Source organism: Paramisgurnus dabryanus, chromosome 16 (genome assembly GCF_030506205.2).
Source record: "Paramisgurnus dabryanus chromosome 16, PD_genome_1.1, whole genome shotgun sequence".
Taxonomy (NCBI): domain Eukaryota; kingdom Metazoa; phylum Chordata; class Actinopteri; order Cypriniformes; family Cobitidae; genus Paramisgurnus; species Paramisgurnus dabryanus.
The window spans coordinates 21,258,400-21,285,752 of record NC_133352.1 but is presented as its reverse complement, the minus strand read 5'-3'; the positions used below and the strand labels follow the sequence as shown (position 1 = coordinate 21,285,752).

General features: G+C 36.8%; 3 protein-coding genes across 7 annotated transcripts in view; 1 reads left to right on the top strand and 2 right to left on the bottom strand.

Annotated features, from left to right (window-relative positions):
• The window catches only part of afap1l1a (actin filament associated protein 1-like 1a), a 31,102-nt gene extending 12,021 nt beyond the window's left edge, over positions 1-19,081 (top strand). The window contains exons 1-19 of one of the 5 annotated variants that reach the window (XM_065272187.2): positions 131-378; positions 6,218-6,343; positions 6,857-6,940; positions 7,030-7,118; positions 7,662-7,773; positions 9,012-9,110; positions 9,208-9,416; positions 9,500-9,679; positions 9,878-9,958; positions 11,959-12,037; positions 13,308-13,457; positions 13,657-13,868; positions 14,614-14,759; positions 14,856-14,913; positions 16,082-16,187; positions 16,817-16,984; positions 17,896-18,071; positions 18,158-18,274; positions 18,485-19,081. In XM_065272187.2, the coding sequence (XP_065128259.1) occupies positions 342-378; positions 6,218-6,343; positions 6,857-6,940; positions 7,030-7,118; positions 7,662-7,773; positions 9,012-9,110; positions 9,208-9,416; positions 9,500-9,679; positions 9,878-9,958; positions 11,959-12,037; positions 13,308-13,457; positions 13,657-13,868; positions 14,614-14,759; positions 14,856-14,913; positions 16,082-16,187; positions 16,817-16,984; positions 17,896-18,071; positions 18,158-18,274; positions 18,485-18,511 (2,256 nt within the window). In that variant the 5' untranslated portion in view covers positions 131-341 and the 3' untranslated portion in view covers positions 18,512-19,081. Of the gene's footprint in view, positions 1-130; positions 379-6,217; positions 6,344-6,856; positions 6,941-7,029; positions 7,119-7,661; positions 7,789-9,011; positions 9,111-9,207; positions 9,417-9,499; positions 9,680-9,877; positions 9,959-11,958; positions 12,038-13,307; positions 13,458-13,656; positions 13,869-14,613; positions 14,760-14,855; positions 14,914-16,078; positions 16,188-16,816; positions 16,985-17,895; positions 18,072-18,157; positions 18,275-18,484 lie in introns of those variants that run through there. The other 4 variants (XM_065272168.2, XM_065272159.2, XM_065272151.2 and 1 more) reach the window with 4 other exon arrangements.
• Positions 19,082-19,208: 127 nt separating this feature from the next.
• Positions 19,209-21,723, bottom strand: pttg1 (PTTG1 regulator of sister chromatid separation, securin). The gene is made up of 6 exons (XM_065272214.1): positions 21,602-21,723; positions 21,092-21,190; positions 20,657-20,811; positions 19,920-19,992; positions 19,689-19,841; positions 19,209-19,601 (listed from the first exon to the last, which is right to left on the bottom strand). Exons 2-6 carry the CDS (start codon positions 21,186-21,188, stop codon positions 19,516-19,518), a joined length of 564 nt encoding a protein of 187 aa, XP_065128286.1. The 5' UTR covers positions 21,189-21,190; positions 21,602-21,723; the 3' UTR covers positions 19,209-19,515.
• A 193-nt stretch (positions 21,724-21,916) lies between these two features.
• On the bottom strand, positions 21,917-26,508 carry gabrp (gamma-aminobutyric acid type A receptor subunit pi). Its single transcript, XM_065272201.1, has 10 exons — positions 26,277-26,508; positions 25,300-25,373; positions 25,111-25,223; positions 24,480-24,547; positions 24,147-24,364; positions 23,944-24,026; positions 23,679-23,816; positions 23,355-23,507; positions 22,658-22,851; positions 21,917-22,581 (listed from the first exon to the last, which is right to left on the bottom strand). Exons 2-10 carry the CDS (start codon positions 25,350-25,352, stop codon positions 22,270-22,272), a joined length of 1,332 nt encoding a protein of 443 aa, XP_065128273.1. The 5' UTR covers positions 25,353-25,373; positions 26,277-26,508; the 3' UTR covers positions 21,917-22,269.
• Positions 26,509-27,353: the final 845 nt, after the last annotated feature.

Genomic DNA, 27,353 nt, shown 5'->3' with positions numbered 1-27,353 from the left:
ATTTACTTAAGAGTCTGTCCCAGGTGCTATTGAATCCCCTCGGATTACATCAGGACTGGGTGCCTCCCCTCACTACTCACACACAGACATCACTGAGCACTCCACCCCTATACAGATACACCAACAAACCCGAAAAGAAGGATAAATTCCTCTATTATGCCTCAGTCACATCTTCTCTTGGAAGTTACATTGGAGAGTAAGAAATGTACCTTCACTGAGTGAATTCATCAGTTGATTATGTGGTAAGCCTTTGTCTGGGGATATCAGGCTGGTGTTGTATTCAGATTGTCCTCCAGGAACAATTATATGACTTTACACATCCAGTTGTCTCAGGACTGGAGATGGTGGGACTTGCTGCCTCCTCAGCAGCTGTTTATGGTAGGTGTTTTGTTACTCTGCCTGTTTTTCTCCCAGGGTGTTGGTAATTGTATTACTGGAAAGTTCATGTTTTTATCTGAATGTTTTCCGTAGTGGATAAAGTGAAACACATTGGTTTTAGTCTGGTGTAAATGTTGTCACACTATAATGTAGTGTAGTAAATCCATTTGCAGCTGTATCTGTATTTAACCATAGAAATGATATTTGTGGAGTTGCATGTTTTTGAGTTTTGTTAAGTAGCACCAAACATTCTTAAAGTAAGGATTAAATGAGGGTCCTATAAGTTTTTAAGCAGAATGCACATGTAAAAACAAAGGATTTCACATAGGGTTCACATGACTATCTCTGGTAGGCAGCTTAAATCTCCTTAGCTGCACTTTTAATGAGGTGAGGAATGTTTCTTCTATGTGTGAGGTGCTGAGTGCTAAAGCGCTGGTGCAGTTCATGGACCCGCCTTATTGTCCTTTTAAAACACAGCTTTCAACAGCAGCTTTAAATTCCTCAACATGGCTAGATTGTGTTGAAACATCAGCGAAGGTCTTTCAAGTAGGCAAGAAAGATAAATAGATCATTTGATTTGCCTGAGAGATCTTACAGACAGATGAAAACATGGTACACTATGAAAAGCAACTAACACAGTTAACATGAGAAGAACCTGCAGGTTAACTATGATACACAATGCTGTTTGATGTGGTATTATCAGAGAAGACCACATGTGTAGCTCTCTAGAGGGGAGTGGGCACGTAGCCTCGTGTTGTGCTTGGCTTTGGAAGTGACCCTCCACAGGTGCAGCTGAAGATAAAGAGTCGGCCAAATATGTTTGATCTCTAGTGAGAGCATATCTTGGTAAGAATCATCTGTGCTTTACTGTGCTGATGTTGTTTTAAGATGGTCTTGACTGCCCCCAGAAGACACGCATGTGTTCATTAATGTAATATGTTACTTCACCTGACTTTTGTGATCTTTTTCGAAAGCACAGTGCTGGCCAGTATAAAACATTATTGTATGCTACATTTAGAGCTTAAGAACTAAATCAGAAATACAATATCAAGACAAAAGAAAGTTTTTTTATGTGTTTCAGGTGCAGAGATTCCAAAGAAAGTGTACTGTAGAAGTGTACTTGATTTTGTAAATTGTTTGGTGTCCTCACCTAGCTTATGGCGCTTTTCCATTTCATAGTACCCCACGGTTTGGTTTGGGTCAGGTCAGCTCACCTCACTTTGGCTTGGTTAGCTTTTCCATCCAGTTTAGTAACACTTTGGAGTGGGAGGGATTATAGGCCTGTTGTTATATTTGCGCTGTGACATCATACAAGTGAGAGCGTCGTTGTACATTCCCATACATTCATTTATTTTTCAGTCCACCACGAAATAAAAATTGACCACCACAAATAGATATTTGAACGTCGCGTTTATCACTACCTCTGTCTCACATGACAGTTTCTGTACAAACACCTGTGGGGTCGATCGACGCACTCCGCTGAGCCTCATTTATGTTGCATTTAAGCATATGCGGACGTGCGCGTCGCGAATGTGCCAGCACATACTGCAAGTCTGGAAAAAACTGTTATGGTGTTCCTGATTCTCAACCTGTAGATGTTTTTCATCGCTAAAAGGGAGATTGGGAACTTACAGGAAAGCACAGATGACAACAGGTTTACTTGAGACAGCGCAAGCTAGCATGAAGGTAAAGCTAATCTTTTACATTATAGCTATGACGCTAGTAGTGACAATTCTCTCAGACCAATCAGTGATCTACAGTGGTTTCAACTCGGGTCGCTTGGAACCCCAACCGAGGCGGTACTAAAAAAGTATCGGGTACTACGTACTTCACCCAGTGGAAAAGCTCCCAAAAGTAAGCTGACCCAAACTGTGGGGTACTACTGTGCAATGGAAAAGCGCCATTATTAACTCAATAAAAGTTGATTCTGATTGATCTCACAATAGTGTTGCTTTGCTAGTGAGCATCCTAATTCTGCAGTATGTTAGATTTCCAGATAAACCAGCACCAAACAAGTATTAACAAGCATCAACCACCTAGACTATAAAACCATATGCTTCTAAACACTTGAATATAACAGGCATTTTTCTGGCTTAATAAATCCTTTACGTAATGATGTTTCTTTAATGTAGACACATGATGAGTCTGTTATGAAATGACATCATTGTCCCAGTTTCATTCTCAGTTCCAGAACAGTGACTACATGTAGTAAGCATAAATTTCACACAAGAAGTATGCATAGCTAAAACATTTTACTACGGTCTGTCTTCACACATAGACGCTGCATGGTGATTCCCCACAGGACTGACTTTTTACACACCAAGTGGGCACATGAAGGATATTTAGGGTGCTCACAACCACTGTGCCACTTTAATTTGTTACCCACCCGTGTCTCCTGGAGGGGGTCATGTTGAGGGCAACATTTTAGACTTTTTGTGATGACAAGGGCCTTGTGTCAACAAGTCTGCAAAGAGAGGCTAAACACTCAAACATAATGGGAGTGCCTGTAAGGGGGGCATTGAGAGGAAGTGTGATATTTTGCTCTATAATAGTGAATAAAAACAAAACATTTGCAGATTAAAGAAACATAATTTTTTTCAGAGCAGCATCATGATGACCCAAATCTGAGATGTATGTGTGATAAAATTTGTGTGTTTGTGTTTTTGTGTGACTTTTAAACTCTCCACCTTCCCCATGGAAAGATGTGAAGCTGACTCATTTTGACATGTCCTGGACCACGGTACTTTCTGACTGTTCATTTAGTTTTCTCATGGGGATGTGAAACAGGGCGGTGGCCATTTATACATATACAGTACTGAGTGAAGACCAGGGAAATATGGAGAGACATGGAAAAGGGAATACTCTGGTGTCTTCTCAAACTTTACTATCTCATATTGCTACAGTATATTTATTCTTCTCAGACTTGCTGCGATTGATGGTTCTTATTTTTCCCCAAAAAATATATAAAACAAAGGTAAATATTTGAGGTAAATATTGCAATACTTTAAAATGTCATCCCACTCCCCTCAACCTAGACTTTAACTAGTGGTGCCTCACGATTAGTCGCGACTAATCGTTTGCAGAATAAAAGTTTTTGTTTACATAATATATGTGTGTACTGTGTATATTAATAATTATGTTTATATAAATACACAATATAAAACATAATTTTAAGAAAAATATATTTATATAATAAATATTTATATATAATTTTATTATATATCAATATAAATGTGTATATACACATGTAAATGTTTCTTAATTATATACATGCGTGTGTATGTGTGTATTTATACATAATTATTATACACAGTACACTCACATGTCAACAAAAACTTTTATTCTGCAAACGATTAGTCGCAATTAATCGTGAGGCAGCACTAACTTTAACCCTTTATTACTATAGAGAAATTGTTCATCAGCAGATTTCATAATATGTAGGAGGAGTCCAAATGGAAAAGCCAATAAATGTCACCTCCTGATTTTAACCAAATTATCTCAAAACGTACATACGTTCATAGTATACGTTCATATACTTTCACTTAAAATCCACTTAATCCCGGCCTGAAGCCATTCAGAAATAATGATTTATCTGGTCAATAAAGAGAAAACATTTGCCTGGAAAAAAAACGTGTTTCTGATGAGTTTTTATGGTAATCTGTAATACCGTGATTTTACACTAGATGGAAAATCTTACCCATACATTATTTATTAATTTTACACTATGTTTATGTTTTGATAAACATTCTGAATCTGATTTTTAACAAAATTCCTTAACAAAAATTTTATTATTTCAACTTTTTGCTAACATTTTTGGATTTTTGAAGAAAAATACTTCTGCTGGGCATAGAAAAATCTAGATTAATCTCATACAAAATAAAAGTAATTTTTTGCATAACATATGATGTTGTGTGTAATTATTATGTATATATACACACACATTCATGTATGTATTTAAGAAACATGCATGTGTATGTATGTTTATATATATATATATATATATATAAATTAAAAAACGATATATAAATAAAAAAAATCTAAAATGTATATGTATGTGTGTGTGTTTAAATATACATAATAATTACACACGGCACAAACTCCTATGTTATGCAAAAAATTACTTTTATTTTTTATGAGATTAATCTATGCCCAGCCCTAAAAAATACCCATATTTAAGAGTTTGTAAACAGAGAAAAAATAAAGATAGGTTTCCCCCGTTTTGTTTGTTTGTTTGAAAGCAGAGGGTCTGTTCTTTCATTTGATATATTTGTATGTTTATATATTTTACAATTTACAATTTACTAATTTACAAAAAAAAAAACATACAAGACCCACTTAGAGGATTTTGCATCTGAGCTCTTATGTATATTTTTATTTTGTGTCACTAGCATTTTTCCTAAAATTTACTTGAACAGCATAACTATAAGTACATTTGTAATATTTTTTGTGTAAAAGTTATGCATTATAAATATTCTAATTTAATGTATAGTACATATAGTGCTTTACTGCAGTTGAAAAAGTATACTAAATAAGTTTATAATAAGTTAATCTTATCTTGAGTTTATCTTAAAAAGTACTAAAGACATTTTATATATATTAAGTAGAAAATGAGTGTGTGACAATAGTACTATAGTTTACTAAGTGTATTTAAATGAAGTGTATTTTAGTGCACTTTTTTCACCTGGGCAAAGGGGTTTAATACTTTGACCAACTTTATCAGTCAGGTACTCAGTAGATGGGTAGTACTAGAGTCCCACCACACCTGTTAATATTTGTAAGCCCACAGGCCCTGAGGTGAATACTCTGGCTAGGTTGACCCTTTTTCTAAGCCAGATTGTCCAGCTGTGTGATGGACATTTTCGATCAGCCCCATTTATAATCATTTTCACTTACTTTACATCATGTCCTTTCTTTCCCATGATGATCAGTGTTGATTATGAGCTCATTTCTGTTGGGACAAGAGGTGTTCACGTGCCTGTGTCCTTCTGCACGGATGCACAAAGCCCAGGGGTTGCTGACGAATCCCCTTTGGTTTTTACTCATCCCTCAAAACAAACTTGCAGCAAAGGATTTTTGGTTACATGTTTCTAGTCATTTGCCGACAATGCATTAGGCCCAACTCATAGACTCAGCATTAGAAGTGCTGGGTCATTAGTAATGGTTTGGATGAGAAAATGTGGCTTAGCTGTTTGGATGAGAAAACTGTGAAATCTGCAGTGTCATCCAATAGATCCAGGAGTTAACCTAATGTGTTAGCAACAAGAGAAAGAAGACTGTTTAGATATCAGACTATGAATGTATTTATTGAGCTTGGACTCTCTTTTGATGCTGTGATGGGATGGGAGGCTTGGAATACATCAGAGGTCTTTGTCTCTACGTGGGGGTTTTCGGTTTCCCTAGCAGGATGTTTTTTATCCCACAGAGATCTGAGATGGAACTGAAGCGTGAAGTTCTGATCTCTAAACCTGTTTGAATTTATAATCCCGGTGACCTGTCGTCATCCCTTTGCCCATAACTCATATTGTGCACTGACATGTGTGTCCATTATGGAGACACCTTGTGGAATATAACGTTACAAAGATCCATACATCAAGATGCAGTCATTTCAACGTTTTCCAAGCTTTCGAGTATCCAAAAACATGATTGATGATAAAGAGTTGATCTTAAGGCGAGTACCACTTTCCCTCAAATCCTCTCAGCTGACACTTGTTTTCATTTGCGCTTTCATGCCGAGATGCTTATGGTCGCTCTAATTGATCTAATTGAGTTGTTATGACAAACACTGACAGTTGTATAGTCTGGTCTCTATCAACCTTTAACACTGAGCTTTGACCTTCAGAGATGGAGCTGCTGGTGACAGAGTTGAATGTGCTGTTAAAGCTGTTGGACCAAGAGACCCTGAGCTCTGCAACAGAAGAAAAGAAAATGGCTGTAAGGAAACTGCTAAGACGATTACAGCCCACAGGTAAACATCACTATTACATGTAACCCTGTTGGAAAATACAGTTTAAAACATTTTTATTTGGCTGGTATCACATAGTGCTCAGTTACAGCAGGTCCAAACCGTGTGGTTGATCAGATGTACAACCACAATGGATAAAATTATTTGTACATTTTGGGAAATTACCGTATACAAACTGTATCACATCCAAATTTTATTCTTCCTCAACATCTGACTCCTCTTCATCCATCTGGCACAATTACCACATATCCCTGTGTAATTTCCATGGAAATTTTCCAGAATTACCAGAATTTTGCAATCCTATTTGCATCCCATGGTCTCACCAGCTATTTTATTACAAAAACTTCTTGACCATCTTAAGACATAATCGGTTTTCTTTAATGCACATTGTTATATAAGTCAAATAAGCAAACATGTTTCATATTTTAATGAATACTGATTTTATTAAAAAGAATAAGGGTTTTTCCAATTGTATCACATATATATTTTATCTTTCTGCATACTCTTTCTTCACAGTCACTGGAAAAGACTACCTGTACGTGAACGCGTCAGTGTACAGAAATGGGACAAGCTTTGTTGAGTCTCTTTTTGAGAAGTTTGGTAAGTGGGGGGTACTTAAATGATCTTACTTCATCCTTCTCTGTTATCTTGGAGCATTAGGCTCATAAATGTGTTTTCACATTTTACAGATTGCGACCTCGGGGAACTGAAAGTTGAAATGGAGGATCACAAAAAAGAGCCAGAGACAAACATCACAGACCACACTCCCTCTAAGCCGGTAAGAAATCTTCTCTCAGAGGATTACCCATAATGCTGCGCTCCAAAGCATTCTCTTTTAGACTAATATATGGCGCGTTATTAACCTTGATGTCAGTGTGCAATAAGGGCAGTGCTCTGTGACGGTGAGGTATGGCGGGAAGATTAATCATTCTGCGGTCAAACGTCCTCTTCTCAGCTGCATTACAAATTCAGGGCCAGGCAGTTATCTTATTTACATCACCATTAGTCCTTTACTGGGGTCCCTACAGAGCCATGATGCATTATTAAGAGGGAGTGCTTGCCCAGCGTTTGTGATTTAAAAAATAAATAAATTGTTGTGTGTGTGTGCTATTATTACCACAGTACTTATAAATGGACAATATCTGATGTATTGTTCAGCCATCATCCATGCGGCATGGAGTGGTCACATATCGTTTGTTATTAGTGGAAATGAGCCACGCAACTTTCTGTTATCGCAAACAGTGGTAGATGTTAAGAATGAAATAATATGATGTGCCAGGCAGATTGATTTAAGTTATAGTGTGTCACTTTTTTGGGCCAGGGCATGGCAGATTCTCCTCCCCCTTTGCCCAACACACCCCCTCCAGAGGAAGACTATGAAGAGGCCGAGCCACTCAGCCCTGGCAAGATGCCAGAATATATCACCAGCCGCAGTGAGTCTCGATGCTGTATGTTCATATTTTGGAAATTGATTGAAGATTATAGATTAACTCATATATGTGACCCTTCCTGTGAAATCCAGGCTAAAGTCTCATAATCTAATTATAAGCATTCAAAGTTTGATTTCACATTGATTTCAATGTTCGACATGACCTTGCTCAGTCAATGTTAAAGGTATCAAGGTTATATTTTCGCAAAATGTTCTTTACATTATAGGATGAGTTTATGTAGAAAACAATCTATCACAAAAAAAATGACATTAGCTGGGTTTTTGCAGACTTTGTCACAGATATACAATAACTTTTTAAGACGGATGTTCCAAAAGTGTTGTACATAAGTCAAAGCATTGGCAAAAAAGCTGTTTACTTTAGACGTAAATCAATTGAAGATTTTGTGAGTTCACATTTATTGTTTGTCTTGTAAACAGGTGTATAGGAAATAAAAGGAAGCATGTTATGTAACTTATTAGCTTGACTCGTGTATATAAAAATAATAATATTAAAAATATAACATATGGTTTTCCCATGCGGACTTGACGTGTATGTCTAGCACACCAAAAAATCTATAAGTGATAGACACAAATGATAAGTGTCAGACAGAAATACACAAATGATAAGTGTCAGACAGAAATACACAAATGATAAGTGTCAGACAGAAATACACAAATGATAAGTGTCAGACAGAAATACACAAATGATAAGTTTCAACCTTTGCAGAAGCGGCTTCTTGGTCTTACAGTTTTCATTTTCCATGGCCAGTTTATTATAACATTTTATTGTATGCATTTGGCAAACACCTATCCAAAGCCATTTACTTTGAATTCAATCTACACCCTAAAAATGGCTGGGTTATTTTTGACCCATAATGGACAGAACACACCGCTGGGTTAAAATTTACCCATTCATCTGGGATATAATACCCATGGTTGCATAACATCAACCCATCTTTGGGTCATTTTTGTTTCCCAGCACGGGGTCATTTTTATCCCAGAATGTGTTCTGTCTGATATTTACCCATTATGGGTCAAAAATAACCCAGACATTTTTAGATTGTATATATTTTTTATATGTGTGCTCCCTAGGGCATCGAACCCCAGACATTTCTTTTAAGCTAAAGGAACATTTAATATTAGTTATTTTTATTTTTTATTTATTATTTTAATTCTTACAATATAATTATTTCTGGAAAATGCAAATTGCCTGATTTTTGTACACCTCTCCTATTACTACAGGTAGCTCCAGCCCTCCGAACTCTATCGAAGATGGGTATTACGAAGAAGCAGAGAATAATTACCCAACCACCCAAGTGAACGGGCGACGCAAAAACTCCTGTAGGCGAGGATCCCTGACCCAATTTTTTGTGTCATTTCCCTACTTTTGACGTCATTTCTTATTAATCCTATTTGTATGGCACCATCTTTTACACAGATAATGACTCAGATGCTTTAAGCAGTTCTTATGAGTCATATGATGAAGAGGAGGAGGAGAAAGGCCAGCGTTTGACACACCAGTGGCCCTCAGAGGAAAACTCAATGGCCCCCGTCAGAGACTGCCATATTTGTGCCTTCCTTCTGCGTAAGAAACGTTTCGGCCAGTGGGCCAAACAGCTCACTGTCATCCGTGAAAACAGACTACAGGTGAGCTGCCATAAACCAGATTCATATTGATTCATACAAAGAAACATCTGATTCACTGCATGCGCAACTGCTTTCTTTAATAGTGCTATAAAAGCTCCAAAGACCAGTCGCCTTACACAGACATACCACTCAGCCTGTGCAATGTCATCTACGTACCCAAAGACGGGCGGAGAAAGAAGCACGAATTGCGATTCTCTCTGCCCGGAGGAGATGCTTTGGTGCTGGCTGTGCAGAGCAAGGAGCAGGCCGAGAAATGGCTCCAAGTAAACGCACTCCCTTACTCGAGACTATTCTGCACAATTGGTTATTTGTTATATATCCACACAACAGTTGAATCTGACTGCCAGGAATAATATTGCACAAGAGGGAAAAATCTTTTGTATACGGGACCCCTTGTGTGCTGGAATATGTTTACATGCGTGGAGAAGTGCTGATGTGTGAATGTCTTTGTGTCATTGCAGGTGGTGCGTGACGTTACAGGTCAGGGGAATGGGTTGGACAGCCCATCTCCAGTGATTCCTAGGAAGATTGAACTGGAAAAGGTGGGATCCCAGCACACATGGCCTCGTGCATCTCATCATCATTACTGACATATGAAGTGTGCACATGATTAACTGGAGGAACATTCTGAGGATACGACTATTATTATTTTTTACATGGTCTCGCTGCAACTAAAGTTTGTTTGAGAAATATAATCCCGTTTCCCCATTATGAACTGAATATACTTTCACCTAAAACAAGTATATTTGGTAACACTTTACTTGAAGGAGTGTTCATAAGACTGACATGACACATGCATAATCATGACATGACAAGTGCTATGAACATGAAGGAGATTTCATGCACGTTTATGACAGCTGTCATTTAAGTGTCATTCGTTTAATTATGTAATTTTTAATGCAAAGATGACATTGTTTGAGATGTCTTTGTTATGACAACTTGACATAAACCAATACATCATAACTTGTCATGACAACTTGACATTACCAAGACAACATAACTGACCATTTTTACTAGTAATACAAATTGAATTTGTCATTAAAATGTCATAAAGTGTTAATACTCGATAGTTTTATAACACATCATGAATATTTTTCTTGGCCTCAACTACAGTGGTACAAATATAATTTGTCATAAAAATGTCATTAAGTGTTAATACTCTGTCATATAGTTTTATAACAACATCATGAATATTCTTCAGTTTATAATGTTTTTTTAAGTTTCCTCCAGGTGTTTAACAAATAAATCAATAATAATACAAATTAAAATCGATAAAATTATACTTTAGATTTATGACAAGTTATGATGTATTGGTTTATTTCAAGTTGTCATAACAAAGACATCTCAAACAATGTCATCTTTGCATTAAAAATGACAAACTGTAATTGAACAAATGACACTTAATGACAGTTGTCATAAATGTGCATAGAGTATCCTTAATGTTCATGACACGTGTAATGTCATGATTATGAAGGTGTCATGTCAGTCTTATGAACACCCCTTCAAGTAAAGTGTTACTGAATATTTTGTCTATACAATGATAGAGTCATTTAATTAAATAAGTACAGGATAATATATAGGGAGGCGGTTGTTATCGCGAAAAAAAAAATACCGGACAGTGTGATTAGGACCTGAAAAGAAGGGTCTTGTATCACACTCAAGGGCTTATTTAAACTGCCTGTACTTTATCCCGCTTATTACACAGCTATTTACCTCAAAAGTAAGGTAAGGAACATGAAATATTGATTTGAAATATTTTATTTGGTCATTTTTATTGAATGCAAACCTTCCACGAGGAAAACACATTTACTTTCGGTTTTAAGATAAGAGAAAAAATTCAAATCTCACGAACACAACATTTGGTTTAATCATTTGTAAAAATATAATGTCATATATGTTATTAAAAGACCTGTTTATATTTAAAAAAAATTCCTTTTTTTGCCTGTCAAAAAGATTTGCAGCATCCGGGTTAACGTGTGTTATTAGTTTTGAGAATCTGGGAATAACAAACTTGCAAATGTCGCAACTGGCCAATCAGAATTAAGCATTCCAACGAGCCGTGTAATACATAAGGGATAATGTACAGCCAGCCGGTTGTTATCACAAAATAAATCCAGAAAGGGTGATCAGGACTTATTTTGCGATAACAACCGTCTGGCTGTACATTTATTCCACTTACTACACAGCTAATTTAAATTATTTTATTAGAGAATATTAGTAAGAAATGCAAATCATTTACTTATGAACATGTTGTTGGATGAGAATCTGTTCTCACAACATCACTGGATGTAATTACATCCTCGCTGCAGGATAAATGTTCTGTGTTCTGCTTCAATTAAAATGTAAAAACTAAAGCTAAGTGTGGTCTATAAGAGCAGCTGTTGCTTATGAGAGTCCTCTTGTTAAAATATGTGTCTGACAGGAAGCGTATTCTAGTCATATTAGTTGATAAAGATGTTGTTGTTTAGTTAAGGATTTGTATGTTTAAACATTTGACATACAGTATATTTAGTTTGGCCTGGCTGTGCTGTTTTCTCTGTAGTGGCCGTCTGCAGAGAAGCAAACCTCTGATTCTGACAGCATGCCAAGTGGAGAGAGCGCACGTGACAGCCGGGAAAATGGTGAGATCTTCAGTTTACCCCAATGTCCTTCTCTTATTACACCTTTGTTAGGGGTGTTTGCTTAAGCAAGTATCAGTATCACTGTTCCTCATACTTGCGGGTTAGAGATTCAAATGAAGGATTCGCTTATTGGCACAGTTACATTGGCATGTAAAAGTTGGCACTTAATTTTTATTATTAGACTATTTTATTATTTGTTTTTATAACTATACTATTTTTGCCTGGATGACAATGGAGCAGGCAAAGCAAACAAGAACACAAAAAATCGAATAGGCATTTAGGTAGGAACCCGAGCCCAAAACCAAGCAGAATATCAGACTTTGTGTTGGGTTCTGTTGATATGGGACCACTTTTACATTCCTTTACAAATTGTAAAAATCTTGTCTCTCTTTTTCTGTTAATTTTTACTCTCAAAGGTGCATTATATAACTTTTAGAAGGATCTCTTGACATAAATTCAATATTATATACATAACTTTATTATCAGCGGTGTGTAAAGACCTTACAAAATGAACTATGTTTATATTACATTAGAATTAGCTGTTTTAACTACATACAGCGTGGTTTTCCTTACATCAGTGGTCTCCAACATGGTGCCAGATTGCCCACCCAGAGTTTGCGAGTTGCACGCCAAAGCACTTTATATTAATAGCCTCAATTTTTATATTTATTTATTAAATATTTTTATTATCTTGGCTTCTTTTATTTATGTTAACATTTTAAACAATGCTAAAACATATCAACAAGTAAAATAAAATAAAATCAACAAGTAAAAAAGTTTGACTAGAATATATATATATATATATATATAAAGTAGCCCTCCATTTTATTTTATCCATTTTGGTAGCCTTTGCTTACAAAAAGGTTGGAGACCCCTGCCTTACATGTAAGTCACCATTTTGCGCTGCCATGTTTCTACATTAGCCCATAACGTATGAACTGATAGAGCTCGATTCATCCCTATGTCGTCTCAGATGACGACATGTATGTCCTGTGGCAGCTATCGTAGCTTCTCTTTGCGTTTCAAAAGTGAGGTTGGTTGCAATTTATAATCTCACTGCTAGATGCTGCTAAAAATCCACACTGAGCTTCATCTTATGTGCGCTTTAAACAAGCAGGAAGTCTTTGAGAAGGATGTGGGTGGGTTGTGTCTTTCATTGTTTTGGCTAATATTTATGGATTCATTCCTGCAATTTTCTCACTGCTGTGCACCGACCACACACAAAACTTTACATTTCAATATACCGACAGACCCCTGTGTGTGTTTACAGGTAAACCCAAGCGAGGTGCGCTGTCAGAGCTCACAGGCACGGTGAGCCGAGCAGCAGGAAGGAAAATTACAAGAATTATTAGTTTTTCCAAAAGAAAGCCCCCTTTGCCAGGAGACAGTCGCGCCTCACTTGATCAGGACCCTCGATGCGGTAGGAGACCCATCTTTCCTTCTCATCTCTGGTTTCTCTTCTCATATTACAAATCGAGAGAATCTCTCCACCTGTTCTTTTCAACTTGTCTTTCTTAGCCTTTGATGTAAGACATCGAGGTGGAATAAATCTTAACACATGAAACGGTGGACGATGTACTGTAATAATTGCTCTAATGCTTTCGCTTTGTGTGTGTCAGGTTATGTGGGTGTGTTGTTAAATCAGTGCTGGAAGGAACACTGGTGTCGTGTGCGGGCCGGATCTCTTTACCTTTACCACGAGAAAGGAGAACAGCGAGTCCCCCACAGCACTGTGGCTCTGAAGGGCTGTGACGTTGTTCCAGGCCTTGGGCCCAAACACCCCTTTGCCCTCAGAATACTGAGAGGAGGTGCAGAACTAGCAGCTTTAGAGGTAATAAAGGGGTTGTGTTGATCTTTCACAGAAATACTTTTCTTTTAAACATTGACATTCAGAAATTATCATTTTTGATCTTTGTAAAAATTAAAATTATAATATGTTCTTTTGATATTTTAAATAAGTAGCAACAGACCAAAAATAAGAAAATGACATTGCTTTAATTCACATTTATTTGTATAAATTAATATTTTCCTTTTAATTATGTTTTCTTGTCTTTCAAACCTTTAAAATCACTATTGTGTAACTGAAGTACATTTACATTTACACATTTGGATGACATTTTTATCCATAGTCACTAACATTGCATTACAAGGCATACATTTTGTCATTACCCTGTAAAAAAAGGTTGTTGCAACTTAAAAAAAGTAAGTTACTGGTTGCCTTAAAATGTTTAGTTAATTCAACTTAAAAATATTAGTTTTTTTATTATTATTTTTATTATTTTTACGAAACCTTTTTGAGTTAACTAATATTTATAAGTTGAATTAACTCAATTTTAACGCAACCAGGTAAACTTACTTTTTTACTTTCTTAAATCTTTTTTAGTGTTTATGTATGTATTGAACTGGCCCTTTTGAGCTTTTATCTCAATGCTTTATCATTTGAGCGTCAAGAACCTCACATGGATGCCATACAAGAACCATTAATTCACAGGTTCTTAGAACCTTAGTAGTCTTTTCCGTGTTATTTTGTTGTTGTTTGTGTTTATAGCTCATGTCTTTCTGTGTGTTTCTGTCAGGCCAGCTGCTCTGAGGATATGGGCCGCTGGCTGGGAGTTCTTTTGGCAGAGACCGGTTCCTCAGCCGACCCCGAATCCTTACATTATGACTATGTAGACGTGGAAACTATTGCCAACATCCGCACAGCTGCCCGTCACTCTTTTCTGTGAGTGAGTGAAGTGAAAATAAATGAGTGACACTTCGGATGAGGTCATCTCGGTACCATTTACTTACTGTTATTTCATGTTTGCTGTTTTTCTAGATGGGTGACCTCAACCGATTCAAGAACGTATGATGAGGTTCCTTTCGAAGCCACAGAGGTTTGTAGTCATAAACAAACATTTGGTTGGGTACCAAATGATACACTTTTGCACTGGTATTGCTTCAGGACACAGATTTTACATTGGGCATCAAGTTGCATCGTTTTTTATTTTTTAAAGATGTGGCAAACCATGCAATCAGCCCTATTAAATGACCAATAAATTTAAGGCCAAAAACATATCCAGACTACTGTACACTGTCAGATAAAAGGTACAATAAAGGTACAAAACAATATTTTATGGATTCTTTGGTTGCTGGGTTGGTACCCTGAAATGTTTATTTTTGTGCCTTTTATGGGTATACAACACCTTGAAATGTTGTAACTTTTGGGGTACAATATTATACTCTGAGGACCTTTTGAAATTTAGGGGTTCAAAACGGTACACTTTAAAGGTACACAATAGATCCCAAAATTACAATAATGTACCCTAAAATATATATATATGTATGCATTTTTTATACCTCTAAAGGTACAAAATGAAACCTTAGGTGGACCCCAGGTGGACCGTATTAACACCTCAGTTGACAAACCTAATATCCTACATATCCTAATGTAGTGCTAATGTTTGACACAATACCTCCAGAGGGTTTTAAGTTTGGAAAGATCATTTGTATGAGTTTCCTGTCCCAGCTCGATTTAGAAATGGGGGAGAGTGATATGTTTGTGCTTCTGTGTCTGTGTTTCATGAGTACTCTTTAAATGAAAGATGAGAAGTGTGTGATGATGTCTCTGTGTAATAATCAGGGGTTACAGCAGCTTTAGTCCTCATGGCCTCTGACCTTTGAGCAGCTTGTTAAACCTATACTGAACCCTTAGATACCCACAGAGAATATCACTTTTTCCCTCAAACACTGCTGATTACGGCATATATATTATGGATTTTTTGTGTTTGTCCTCTTACCAGCAAGCCTTTATTTTTATATAAAAGATATAGGCCACAGTAGTTAACAAATGTATTGGACTACCACTCAATGTAAGCCGTGGCGTTTTAGTGCCACAACTGCCCAAAACTAACAGTATTGGTAGCCAAAATAATTATTTTTATGTTTTTAGTATTGAATAATCCATCAGTTTGTGTAAGTCACAGTAGTATTTCTAAATGTCCATAAAAATAATTTTTATCTATGAAAATGTTATTGATAAAGTTGCTTTGATTTGTTCAGCAGGAAAATAAGAGGCTAAGAGGAGGAACCCAAATAAAACGTCGCTCTTTCTCCAGCAGTGACACAGGAAAACCCAGTCCACAAATCACCCTAAAACGCCACGGCTCCAGTGAGTCCAGTTACACTTTGTGCTGTCATGGGTGTACTTATAACAAACACAGATGTTGTTAGACATCCTATTATCTTTCTTTAAAGTCATTTTGTGGTTTACCCACTAATGTTAATTTTTGTGGTTACATGTATTAAGAGGATAATTCAACCAAAAATGATTTTCTATCCCCATTTCTCACCCATATATATGTCTTTCCAAACACATCTGAGTAGTATAACATGAACTGAAAATCCTGGCTTAAATCTTGCTTGACAGACATATGGTCCCTGGACACTTTTTAATTGCATGAGGAAAAAGAGCAACCTATTATGCTATAAATAAATCATGTATATATGCTTTAATGTACTTATTTTGTATCACAATTGGCTTTTCAAAACACATTTTCAGTTTGGGGTGAACTATTAGTTATAATAAAAGTTAACTTCAGAGAATGATGCTTCTGAGTATTTTTTAACCAAAACATGAAGCAGTAAGAATTATGTAACCTGAACTTAACAAGGCATTTGGTGTGATCTGGATTTTCACACTTTTACTCTCACTGTTATGCTGCAGATAAGTGCTAAGAGCTTTGCCACCTTCCCACAACCTTGTAGGGTCTGACCTCTGACATTTTCCTGACATTTCAGACGCAAATCAGTACGGGAGGTATGGGAAAACCCGGGCGCAGGAGGACGCACGGCACTACTTGAAAGAGAAAGAGGACCTGGAAAGCGAAATAGATGGTATCAGAACTGCTCTGATCTCATTGCGGCAGAAGAAACGAGAGGCCAAAGAAAAACTTAAGGGTGCAACCGGTGAGAAAAAATAAAAAGTGATAATACACTCTCAGAAAAAAAAGTACAATAAGGTAGAAAAGTTGTCACTGGTGCGGTACCTTTTCAAAAAGTACACGTTTGCACCTAAAAGGTACATATCTGTACCCAAATGGTACATATTAACATATTTTAAAGGTACCATCACAGTGACAACTGTTTTATCTTTTTCTGAGTGTCTATACATTGTTGTTGTCATTTCATTTAAACTCTTTTTTTAAAATTTCTGCTTTTGTTTGGAGAGGAGACTACTCTTTGACATTGCATGAAATGCTCTATTACGTCCTAATTTTATCAAAGTTAATTTGGTTTAAAAACATAATCATATAAATGTTCTCATGTACTATATAAATATTAATGTTTATTGTTTGCTTCTCGTTTTACTGCCCCAAAATAGGGAATAACAAAAAACAAGCTCATAAAGTGATAAAATTTAATAGGGTGAATTTACATCAATATTTAGATGATCCATACTATCAATAAAACAAAACTAGCCTCTCTAACCAGTCCCTATAGCTTAACACTTTATGTATTCTCATGACAGCACTAATAAAGCAATATGCTATGAAAGGCTGTAATATTATTTTACAATAGTAAAAATAACTTGGCCTCAGTGCAGCACCAACAACATTAATCCTCATAAGTATTCATACATTTATTTGAAAAAATAATCATAATTCTTTCAAGTCATAGTTATTTGACTGTAGGCCATTTACAGTTGCCAAGCAACATGTGGGTTTAGCTGCATTTTACAATTACAAATTAGTAAAAACTACTCATTTTATAAACTATTAATAGCACTTTGCCATTTTCTGTATTCACATGATAATGCATGTGATGTCAGCTTACATGTATAAATGAACACATGTTATTGTGTACTGTATTTCATCTAGATAAGCAGAAACTGGCCTTAGAGGAGTATGTAGCTCAGCTGGAGGAACGCTGCAGAGTTAAAGAGGGTGAGCGTGTTGATCTTGAGCTCAAGCTCACTCAGGTGAAGGAGAACCTGAAAAAATCTCTGTCTGGTGGAGCATTGGGGTCACCTGCAGAGTCGAAACCTACAAGCAAGGTATTTTGTGGCCATGTGTTGTGAATGTTTCTCATTTGGAAAGAAAATGAATAATGTTTCATCCTAAAATGTCGCTTCTTTACCAGACTCAAAAGACTGAGTATATCGAGTCATTTCATCCCGTCAACTGTGCCTCTGAAATGCGCAAGCGCCCTCCCTCCATCTATGCATCCACCAAGGGAAACGTTATGCAGAAAGCCAAGGTAAAACATGTCAAAACACATCAGTATCCAGTGTGATCCAAGCAGAACAGCTTGCCACATCATGTTATTCATGAATTTGAGTTTACCGTTTTACAAGTAGCAGTTGAATGTTATGTGTATATATATATATATATATATATATATATATTTAAAGGCTGCTGATAAACATTTAACTTGGTTGCATAACTAATTTTTATTCTTTTTAACTAGGAATGGGAGTCAAAAAAGAGGACATAGGAAAACTGCTGAACACAAAGACCAAGAGACAATGTGCCATTTTAACATAAAATCTCTCCAGTCCTTCTGAAGTCTGCGGTGTGTTCAGGTCTACTGACTGGGGTCACGGACACTTTTTTGAGCTTTTGTTGCAATGACAAAGCAGCAGCTTTATTATTATATTCCCTTAGATGGTCTTGTGAAGGTCCATAATAATGGAGCAGAGCATTGCAGAATAAGTTTGTTAGGTGAAAGTACAAGAAAGGTTGTAAAGAAAGTTGAAACAGATGGGAATGTGTATGTGAGACAATCCATTTAAATTAAGCATTTCTAGTTTTGAAAGTTAGCATAACTGCTTTGTGAAAAGTGTTTACTGTATATTATTTTTGCCTAATTCCAGCTAACCAAATGGTGCTAATACTAGTGTACATGTGACATTGTAAATATTTTTTTTTTAGCTTTACAGTATCTAATAAGATACATGTTTTTAACCAGTTTTACCACCTTTCAAAGTGAGTAACATTTGCACTTTAATGTCTATAGACATGGATATGGGTAAGGGAATTCTCTTTAATAAAACACCAAAAATTACAGTGTTGTTTGTTTGAAATACAAAATCAGCAGCAAAACTCCATCCAAGATATGCACAACCTGCCCAAATAAATGCGATTGCAGGCACAAGAATAAGTGTACAGACCTCATGCAACAAAGATACTATAAAGTTATACATTTTTATTTAAAAGACACTAACCCCCAGTTTCACAGACAAGGCTTAAGGCTGGTCCTAGACTAAGACATGTTTGTGTGGTCTCAAATGAAAACACTTCCACTGACATTAGAAAAAGATCTATGGCACTTTAAGGCATGTATATGCTTATAGCATAATTTAATGAAGGCTTAGTCCTGGCTTTAGCCAAGCCTTGTCTGTGAAACCAGGCCTATACGTTTTCAGAAATCAGAACAGCTGCTTTAAAACAACGGAAACTTTATTAAAACGTTTAAAAAAAAAGTGTCACAAAATTCATTTAGAATTCAGCTTCAGGTGGCAGGTCAATGGTCAGCTCATCAATCGTCTGTAGGAAAGCCTTCATTTCATCCACGTATTCAGTTTCTGCATTAAAAGGATGAAGAAAAAAGTTTTGGAAAAAAATGGCAAGTGAAAACTTTTAAAGCTATACGTTTTCAACATACACGTTACCTTTGGGCATCTTTAAAGGTGAAAATGGCAAACATGGATCCAGCATAAGCAACTCTTCCACAGGTGGGGCTGGTGGCCTTTGCAGTTTTGCCAGACCAGCAAGAGAAAAACGACTGAGGCAGACTTCATCCGGAACGCTGTATGTCTCAAACTCTACAAAAAGAATATTGGCGATTATCAACAGACATTAAGAGAAAAATCTGACAAAAATTAATCTGCAAACAGGCTCACCGCTTGGATTGTATGGGAAGAACTTCTCAATCTCCGGGTATTCTGCATCTGCAGGCTGAGATGGCACACTGCACTAAAGGAAAAGATTTAAAAAAGTAATTCAGACAGAGTGTAAACCCTTGTGCACTGTTCCAATTTACTACCCTTTTATGTTGTTAGTGGCCAAAAAAGGCTACCAAATTAAACTAAAAATGTAGCAGATGAATATTTTCTTTTTTTTTTCATAAATCTGTTAATTAACCACAGTACGGATCAAAACTACCAAATGTTCATAAAAATTCCATGATTTTAAATCTTTAATTGCCAAGTTCATAAGTGATGTCACTGATTTGAGAAAAAAAAAAAACACAAAATGACTGATTTTTAATATAAAAAGTGATTGTGGACTGGATTTTTATTTTCTCAACTTTTTCACAGTCTTGGGCTTGTAAATGATTAGAAGAAAAAAAACTGCTTTAAGGCATTTTTAGTTTTTGTGTAGCATCAATTTTTCTTTTCTCCCCGATTTATGGTTTGTGGTCATTTTTGCCCCATTGACTATTTTAACAAGTTTTTTTTAATTGCAGAGCCATGACACATTTTCAACATGGCATGCATACTTCACACTACACTAAAGGAAAATATTTAAAAAGTAATCAAGACAGTGTTAATACTAATAGAGCTCATGGTGTTTAAGATGCAATTTAGCATTCTAACACAAAATAAAAAAACACCCTTTCAAGAATTTAAGAACCAACCTTATTTTTTTCAGCAGGTTTCACTTTCTCCTCTGTTTTTTTAGAAGTTGCTGAAGTGGTAAGAATCTTATTTACAGCACCTAAAGCTGTCCGGTTTGATTGCAGGGGAGTACAGAGATGTGTCTTTCCCGTCAGAGGTGTTCTCAAGCACTGATCTGAAAATAGTGGAAAGGTAGACTGAAACCATCAACTGTAACGATGCATTTTGGCTTTTGACACCATAGAGGTCTCAGAATGCAGTGAACTTCATCTGGCCAATTAATTACGAATGAGCCAATAAGACATTTGACTTTCAGCAGGGTACATCTAGAGCAACTCGAAAGATTTGCTGTGACAGGTTTTTAAAGTCACTTGGCTGTAGCAGTGAAAGACAAAAACATTGCTGCAACAGTTTGCGCAACACCGTAACTTATTATGAAATCGAACTTGACTGACCTGGTGCTGAATGCAGTCTTTTCTGGCGAGATTTGATGGCTGGAGTAGTCAGTCTGCCATTCTCCTGATCTACGTAAAGCATCGTGTCCATGTTCATAGCTGTGCAAAAAAAGTCAAAGTAAGGGTAAAGAGTAGACACATTATCACTTAACGTTTGAAGTGTTGGTTTTGGTTTATCCAAAGAAACTAAGTCATTCCTCCTCGTGCCGTGATGCTTTCTGCTTTGATTTTTTCACATAAGCCACATTTGTCCAAATAGTCCGACTTGTGTAATCAGTTCTTTATTTAACTTTACTTTTCATTTCTTGCGTTACTTTGCAAAGTTTGACAAAATTTGCGTAAAAAAACCCAAGTTATGTGGTTATTAAGAGTTAACGAATGCTACACCAGATTATTTTGAAAAGCACATCTAACGTTACTCGGTTTTTTTTTTTTAAGCTAAAAGTTACCAATTTAATTTGTCTTAACTACAAACGATTAACCAATATAAAGAAAGTGTAGCGATCTTACCGTTTTCTCTGTTTAGCGTTTTTCAAGCGTTTGTGACAATAGTATAAAATACCAGTACAAAATGACGTTTGTTTTGGTTGCGAGTTTCCCGGCTGTCTTTTAAAAGGAAACGTGCTTCCTGATTGGCTGATGATTTTTTTCTCTTTGATTACACGACACTCTAAGCTTAACAGCGCCCCCGTGTGGTCTGAATGAATGAATGAATGAATGAATGGCAAGATGCGTTTGTATGACGTTATGTTTTTCAGAGATAGTGAGTGATAGAAATAGGTAGCAGGCAGACAGACAGATCACAATTTATTGACAAAGGTTAAAATTACCTTTAATGTGGTCAGTGCTTATAGAGTTTACAACATCACTATAATGCATTACGTTTTTTAATCATACAATAAATAAAGCAATAAGCAGATGTATAGGCATTGGACCCCTTATAAATCAATAATGTCAAAGCAATTGTTCTTGTCTCCTGTGTCCAGATGAGTCAATATGAAGATTTATGTGTGTTCGTGTAATCTTTCTTGTTGCTTAGAAACAATGCAACAATAAACAACATAATGTGGCACTGTTCAACTGGAATTGATGTTGTAATCAGCAGCTCTTTCTCTTTTCAGTCATTTGTGCAATACTCAAGTCATTTATGAAAATGTGAAAGGTTGAATTTCCATCCATTAGAATAAAAGATAGTACAGCCAGTAGAAGACATTGATGATGAAAAACGCCATTGGGAACAGTATGCGCGAGTGTCTGTCAATGTTGTGAGGATTCTCAACACTCATCACAGAAGCTGACTTGCGATACATTTGCTTTACAGAGGACAAGCCACACCCTTTCTCCTTCTCTGCTACCGATTCATCCCCGTCACACATTACAGATTGGTCATTTGTTTCTTGCTCTGCAGTGTCTTTTGTTTCTTTCTTTTTGGGTGATGCTGAATTGACCAAATGTGTACCATTTGATTCCTTGAATTCTTTCAGAAGTTCCTGTGAAAAAGATATTGGTCAAACAAATGCACATTACAAATATTTTAAATTAAATAGATATTTCCAAGTTTCTCACCCTCTGCACATCTACAATAGTCTGGTGTTGCATGGTGCAGAAATGAGCACAAGCATATTCCAGCAGAGCTCCGAAGATGAAGGTGAAACAGATGCCGAGATAGACATCAATGGCCTTAATGAAACAGTTGGCATTGGGCAGTGAGGTCCTGGCACCCATCATTAGTGTGGTCATCGTAAGAACGGTTGTCACCCCTGTGGTTGGGTTAATTTGACAGAAAATCATTCATCTTGAAATAATTTGATAGAAACCTCACTGTAAAAAAAATCCGTAGAAATTGCAGCTGGGTTGCCGGTAATTTACCGTAGATTTAAATTTATGTTATTTACTGGCAACATTTTGTTCAAAGTTAAATGAACATTGAACATTTACAAGTCTTTGTCTTAACAGAGTAAAACAAAACAAAAAACAGCATCAAGCAAAACATTCTGGGAAACAAAATCTGAAGCAAAAAACAGAAAAAGGTTGATGATGATTTCTGGTTCCCAGAATTCTTTGCACGAGGCTGTTATTGTATAGTTTTATTCTGTAAAGATAAAGACTTGTTAATATTTAAAATTTATTTAACTTTGAACAAACTCTTGCCAGTAAATAACATAAATTTAAATCTACGGTAAATTACCGGCAACCCAGCTGCAATTACATTGTAATTTCTACGGATTTTTTTTACAGTGCTGTTTTCTAGAAAGTCACTCACCGATGCAGGTGCGAGCTGGTACAGAGGACTGACTGATCCAGAAAGACACCCATGACAAAACCACCAGCAGTGTTGATGGCACATATGTTTCCAGGATGAAGAAGAGAACATTTCTACGCAAAGCAAAATGCAGCACTAGCTTTGGGTAAACACCTGCAACATACCCAGAATCGTAAGGTTACACAACAGTAGTCCAATTGGTTGAGCTAGCAGTCCGAAGATGATGGCTTTGATTCCCCAAGAATAAAATTAGTGATAAAACATACATTATAAATCCACTGAAATGTGTTAAGTCTAAAGTAAGTGTATTTAAAATATATCTACCTGTTTCATACACAGCCTCAGACACAGTCGTGTAGTAGCTCTCTATACTATACTGGGCCAAACGCAATGTAGTTAAGCCCTTCACTGAGTCATTCCCTCGGGTCCAGTAAAATACCACATCTTGTATATTATAACCCCCTAAACACACACACATACAGGTGTCATGTTAAGAATTTAAGTATTTATACATCTGTCAAAAGAGCAAAGTAAGTAAAAAAAAAAAATATATATATATATAAAAAAGTTTGACGATGAAAAGGCTTACAGCTTTCTAGTTGCAAGGTGCATTCTTGTCTATCCATTGGATACTTGGTAAGATCCATGTTGCAGGCGATGGTTGCTGTTATACTGTAGAAAGAAGGAGGGATATCGATTAAACCGTTTTATTGGAGAGGTTTCACTGATTGCCTGCAGTAGCTGTTCAGCCTTTAGTAGCTAGGAAGCTGTAAATTTTGAGACACTGCATACCGGAGAGCGTACAGCACAGTTCCATTGCTAAAGATCCGGATGAGTCTATTTTCCACAGTGACATCATGGAGAAAAGAACGTTTAGAATCAGGGATGAACGTATCCGGAATCCACAGCAAGGAAACTAGCCTTCCATCCAGACTCACACTTTCATTTCCAGGGAATACAAGCCTGGAATCTCGCCATCGTTGCCTTAGAAAAATAGTGGCTGTGTAGTCCTGTTCAGAATTGACAAGAATCCTTTTGTTTTGTGAATTGATAAGAATTCATTGCCTTGATCAACCTGATAATATGAACGTTTCAAGAAAAGAGATCATAAAGAAAGAACATTACCATGTTAATCTCAGAAATGGCATCTATACTGGCGATATCCAAACTCATTCCGATTTCAACAGGACCCTCTGTAACAGAAATAGTTTATTCAAAATGTCGCTATATTTAACCAGGTAGCCTAGGTTAAGGGTGTTAAGTTGCAGTGGCGGCCAATGATTTCTTTTTTTCGAGGGCGCTTGATGCGAACTTCATCACAACATGTATGAAGCTGTCATGTGTGTTTTTTTTTTAAATATGTGTTATGCGCGTCGAGAGATCCTGCATCACGTGTTTTGTCAAAATAACTGCCTGTTGCAGGTGTGCGCGTCTAAAGGGTTTGTGATAAAAGAGACGCTCGTGTTTGCCAGATACTCGCATAATCTCATGTGTAATCAAAGTTTATTTTTAAGGGAGTGTCTTGCGTATATTTTGTGAACATGAGCGTCTCTTTTATCACACACAATTTTGACGCGTGTGCACCAGGCACTTATTTTTACAAAACAGGTGATGCACATGGTACACATGATGCAACAAACACATATTTTGAAAAATGGAACCACACACATGACACTCCAAACCCTTATTTTGAATTAGCGCCCCCTCGGATGAGCAGCCACGAGCCACCACTGTTAAGTTGTAAGTTAGGACTTACTATTAAAGTTTGGCCTCAAGTATCGGTTATATCCTTTCATCAGCTTCTGTATTGTGGGCTGAAGTTGGGAATCATTCCATTCTCCATACTGATTTCCAGAAAACCCTCTTTCACTATGTGAAAAACGGATATTATTGTGAATGGTCAGTGATCAACTCCAAAGCTTTCGAAGTTTATTTCTTTACTCACCCATTTGTAAACAACAGAAAGAAACTTGTCCAGAACAGAAGATACAGCAGCATCACGTGATGGGTTGGCAGATGCTGTGGAGAAGATGTGAGAAAAGCATTTTGTTACCCACCATGGACAGATTGTATCCACGGGCCCCTTGGTCCCCATTAAGCATGCACAGTTTCATGCTTTTACCACAAGATGGCACCATGCCTTACTCCCCCTGTACTGCACTATCAACAGTCCTGGTTGCTTTAGCTGGTTATTTAATGCACAATTTCCCAATCAATTTTTAACTAAGCTTAAGGGTGTGAAGGTGATTACGTTTGCCGCAAGACACCAGCAATAACCACTGCAGTTATTATCATGGGACCTGAGCGGGGAACAGTCAGTAATGAAAGGCACTAGACCATTTTGGCACTGATCAGCATCAGCCACACATTACCCACTCCTTGCTCTCTATTTATTTCTTTATAGGTCTCTCTCAATGGCATACTTTAGATTAGAGTGATCTTTCAAAATGCAATGCCCTTCTATCCCAAGTGAGTCACATAAACAAAACCTGTTTGTGCTCTGCTGTGTGATATACTACAAATTTGAGATTTTCACATGTCAGCAATTTCTCACGTATTTTAAACAATTTTCTATTTTGCATTGATTTCATCTGCCATACAACAAACTGGCAAACACTGAACTGTGCTGACATCATGACAATCAACGTAAACAATGTGTAACAAAAGTAAATTTTGTAGCTTTAAACTGACATGCATTGTAAAAAGCTCTATATAGATACAAATGACTTGAACGTGACATACATTTAATGTTAAGATGGATTTTCTGAAGGATGCAGCATTTTAACTTTTAGTAGCTTTGTTATTTTATTATTCTTCTCACTATCTTTCTATTCTATTTTTCTGTTATTCTTTATCCTCCACCTCCATTCTGTTCCCCATCTCCCTGTCATGCCGCATGACCATCACAATGACAGGTGTTACCTGCGCAGATCTGAGATGCAAAGGAGTGTCCTAGACCTCTTGGTCTCTTTCACTGTAAGTGTCCCAGTCAAATGGATCCAAGGTTGTTCTTAATCCTTACTGAATGTTTTCTTTGAGTCTTTTTCTCCAGAGTTGTCTGTTTTCTTGTATCTGAAGCCCTTACTGTTTAGCACATCGCATCATCTATTCCCCATCCAAGCATGTCTTCTCTTACACTCATCTCGGCTCTGAAAATTCCCTCTCTTCCTCCCCCAATCCCCTCTCTTCCCCCAGACTCCCTTGCTCTTTCTTTTCTCTCTCTCTCTCTCTCTCTCTCTCTCTCTCTCTCTCTCTCTCTCTCTCTCTCTCTCTCTCACACACACACACACACACACACACACACACATGCCCACACACATCTCATGTCATGAGACATACATGTCAAATGCCTCTGATATCATGTAGTTTTATAGATTAATCTACTTTAATGCTTGCATGGGTCTCTGAATCAATGTTATTAAAAATCTCATGTGGTTTGTGACACACCAAATTCGTCCCCATTTTATCTCTCTCTCTCTTTCTCAATTACCCCCTCCCATACAATTTCAATCACAATGCTGATTTTCTCAGTGTTCCTTTGTCCAAATTGATATTTCACCTGCTGCTTGCTCTTTTCTGTCTATCTCGCCGCTTTTCATTTTTGAGTTTGTCTTTAGGCTTGTTATTTTTGCCTTGTTACCTTTGAAGTCTGAGGATATTGAAATTTGTTCTCCTTTTTATGTCAGAAACGTCTTGTCAGATTTTTCTCCTTGTCTCTTTGTGAACCTTGTTTATCCACTGTTGCTATTTTTTAACCTAAAACAAAGTGTATCATGTTGTGTCACCTATGGTCATTATTCACATTCACTGTTACAGGGCAATGTTTGCTATAATGAATCCGTTCTCTGGCTTGAGCATTACTTATATATTATGTAGCACAACCTCTGACCTCTGTACATAACAAGCCTCATGTCTAACTCAACATATCAATTTGACCACATTCTCTTTCTGGTGTCTATGTTTTCCCTTTAATTTGAAGATGTTGATGGTTTATGTCGT

Excerpts from the sequence above, each read along its gene's own strand:
- gabrp (XM_065272201.1), bottom strand. The coding sequence starts at position 25,352 with ATGCTGCTGTATCTTCTGTTCTGGACAAGTTTCTTTCTGTTGTTTACA. Across the intron at positions 23,508-23,678 it reads TGAGGCTGTGTATGAAACAG|GTGTTTACCCAAAGCTAGTG; the intron begins GTAGATATATTT and ends GGTATGTTGCAG. Across the intron at positions 22,582-22,657 it reads CTATTGTAGATGTGCAGAGG|GAACTTCTGAAAGAATTCAA; the intron begins GTGAGAAACTTG and ends TCTTTTTCACAG.
- pttg1 (XM_065272214.1), bottom strand. The coding sequence starts at position 21,188 with ATGAACATGGACACGATGCTTTACGTAGATCAGGAGAATGGCAGACTG. Across the intron at positions 19,993-20,656 it reads AACCTGCTGAAAAAAATAAG|TGCAGTGTGCCATCTCAGCC; the intron begins GTTGGTTCTTAA and ends CTTTTCCTTTAG. Across the intron at positions 19,602-19,688 it reads ACCTTTAAAGATGCCCAAAG|AAACTGAATACGTGGATGAA; the intron begins GTAACGTGTATG and ends CTTTTAATGCAG.